This window comes from Mus caroli, chromosome 9, assembly GCF_900094665.2.
Source record: "Mus caroli chromosome 9, CAROLI_EIJ_v1.1, whole genome shotgun sequence".
NCBI classification, from domain to species: Eukaryota; Metazoa; Chordata; class Mammalia; order Rodentia; family Muridae; genus Mus; species Mus caroli.
In genome coordinates, this window is record NC_034578.1 from 67,578,087 (window position 1) to 67,579,894 (window position 1,808).

A 1,808-nucleotide genomic window follows, 5' to 3' on the forward strand; every position below is an offset into this window, starting at 1 on the left:
CTTTTCTTTTCTTTTCTTTTTCTTCTGTGTAGCCCTGGCTGTCCTGGAACTTAACTCTGTAAACCAGGCTGGCCTCAAACTCAAAGATCTACCTGCCTCTGCCTCTGCCTCCTCAGTTCTGGTATTAAAGGTGTGCACCACGACCACCTGGCTTCTTTTTTTCTTTTTTAGATAGGGTCTCATGTAGCCCAGGCTAGCCTCAAACCTGGTATATAGCTGAGAATGGCCTTAACCTTTAGTCTTCCTCCTTGCACTTCCTGAGTGCTGGGATTACAACCACGTACCACCATAGTGGCTTGTGCAGTGCTAGGGATGGAACCCAAGGCTTATGCATGTTAAGCAGGTACTCTTTATAGCCCTGGGGCAGGCCATTCTGTCCAAGAAACCTTTTCCCAACAAGATAAAACAGAAGGAAGAAACTATGAATGGAACCAAGTGACCTTAGCCCATTAGAACAAGCATGCCGCCATTCTCACCTGTGCTTTCACTTCCACAGACCCTTCTGGCTGGTGGACGGGTAGACTACGAGGCAAGCAGGGCCTGTTTCCTAACAACTATGTCACCAAGATCTGAGGCGCTCGGAAACTGACACGCGGGCAGAGGAGCTCCAGGCGTGGACCCGGGAGGGGACTTTTTGGGGACTCCCCTTCTGATCTACAGTGAGCAACTGCTACACCAAGGCCTGAAGCTATTCTGACACCTTCCCCCCATGGAAGACACAGAAAAGCTTGGGTTAGGGACAAGGAGTGTCACTCCATAAATGATCCTAAAAGGTATTCTAGTTCCCAGGAGCGCAAAAACCACCACCCACTAAGATTTATTTATTGTATTTAAATCTGGTGTATGTAGCGGGGACTGCTTGGTGTCTATCCCACAGCCTCCTGCCCACTCACCAGGTCCAGGGGACAGCAGGCGGTGACTCGACGACAAGTGCCTTTAGTTGAAGAGCACATCTCATTCATTCCTCTCTCTCAGTACCTGATACATTCCTCTCTGCTATCCCTCCCTTGGGGAGGACCCACCCTCTGGAGGCCAGACTTGGTATAAACAGGCACTCACCTGTCACTGCCAAGGGCGGGCAGGCCATCCTTCCAAGCCCAGGGGAGCCGGGACCACTAAGACTGCTGGTGGGAAGAAGTTGGGTGCTGGGCTGATGGTCTTGCTTTCTCTTGGTCTTTGCTTGTAATGTGGCTGGCCCATGTTGGTTTTATGTTTAATGCTGTGCTTATAATAAGAAAGAGCCCCCCCCCAAGCTGTACATTTATAAAAAGTGATCATATACTGTATATAGAAAAATCTAGAAGCACATATGAATGCAGCAGGTAGTATTCCACTGTACCCATTCATGAAGGTAGGTTTTATTACAGGACTCGCAGCAGGTACTTACTTACAGATGCGCCCTCTCCTCTTTGCCTAGAGAAACAGTCACTGCATTCCCGCACAGTCCCTTAGACCCCCTTACCCTCTCCCTGTAGGTAATTCTCCTGTGACCCCTCTGCCGTCCTCCCTTACTTCCTAAATAAATGTAACGGAGTCAGTGCAATGCCTTGTTCCTTCATGACGTTTATTGTGGGTTATAATTTTCTCCTAAAAACAAAACCAGTGGTATGGTCATACTCACCATTGTTTCCCCACTTGCCATGACCGTCACAAACATCTGGGATGAGCAGCTTGTGAGCAGGAAAAGTTATGCTTTAAGAAGTTTCTGGCCAGGCATGGTGGCACACACCTTTAATCCCAGCACTCGGCAGGCAGAGGCAGGCAAATTTCTGAGTTTGAGGCCAGCCTGGTCTACAGAGTGAGTTCCA

At 49.0% G+C, this 1,808-nt stretch overlaps 1 protein-coding gene across 1 annotated transcript in view; it reads left to right on the forward strand.

Moving 5' to 3' along the window:
- The window catches only part of Myo1e (myosin IE), a 195,716-nt gene extending 194,158 nt beyond the window's left edge, over positions 1-1,558 (forward strand). Inside the window, exon 28 of the mRNA XM_021171412.2 lies at positions 497-1,558. Within this exon, the coding sequence (XP_021027071.1) occupies positions 497-573 (77 nt within the window). The 3' untranslated portion in view covers positions 574-1,558. The remainder of the gene's footprint in view (positions 1-496) is intronic.
- The last annotated feature ends 250 nt before the right edge of the window (positions 1,559-1,808 follow it).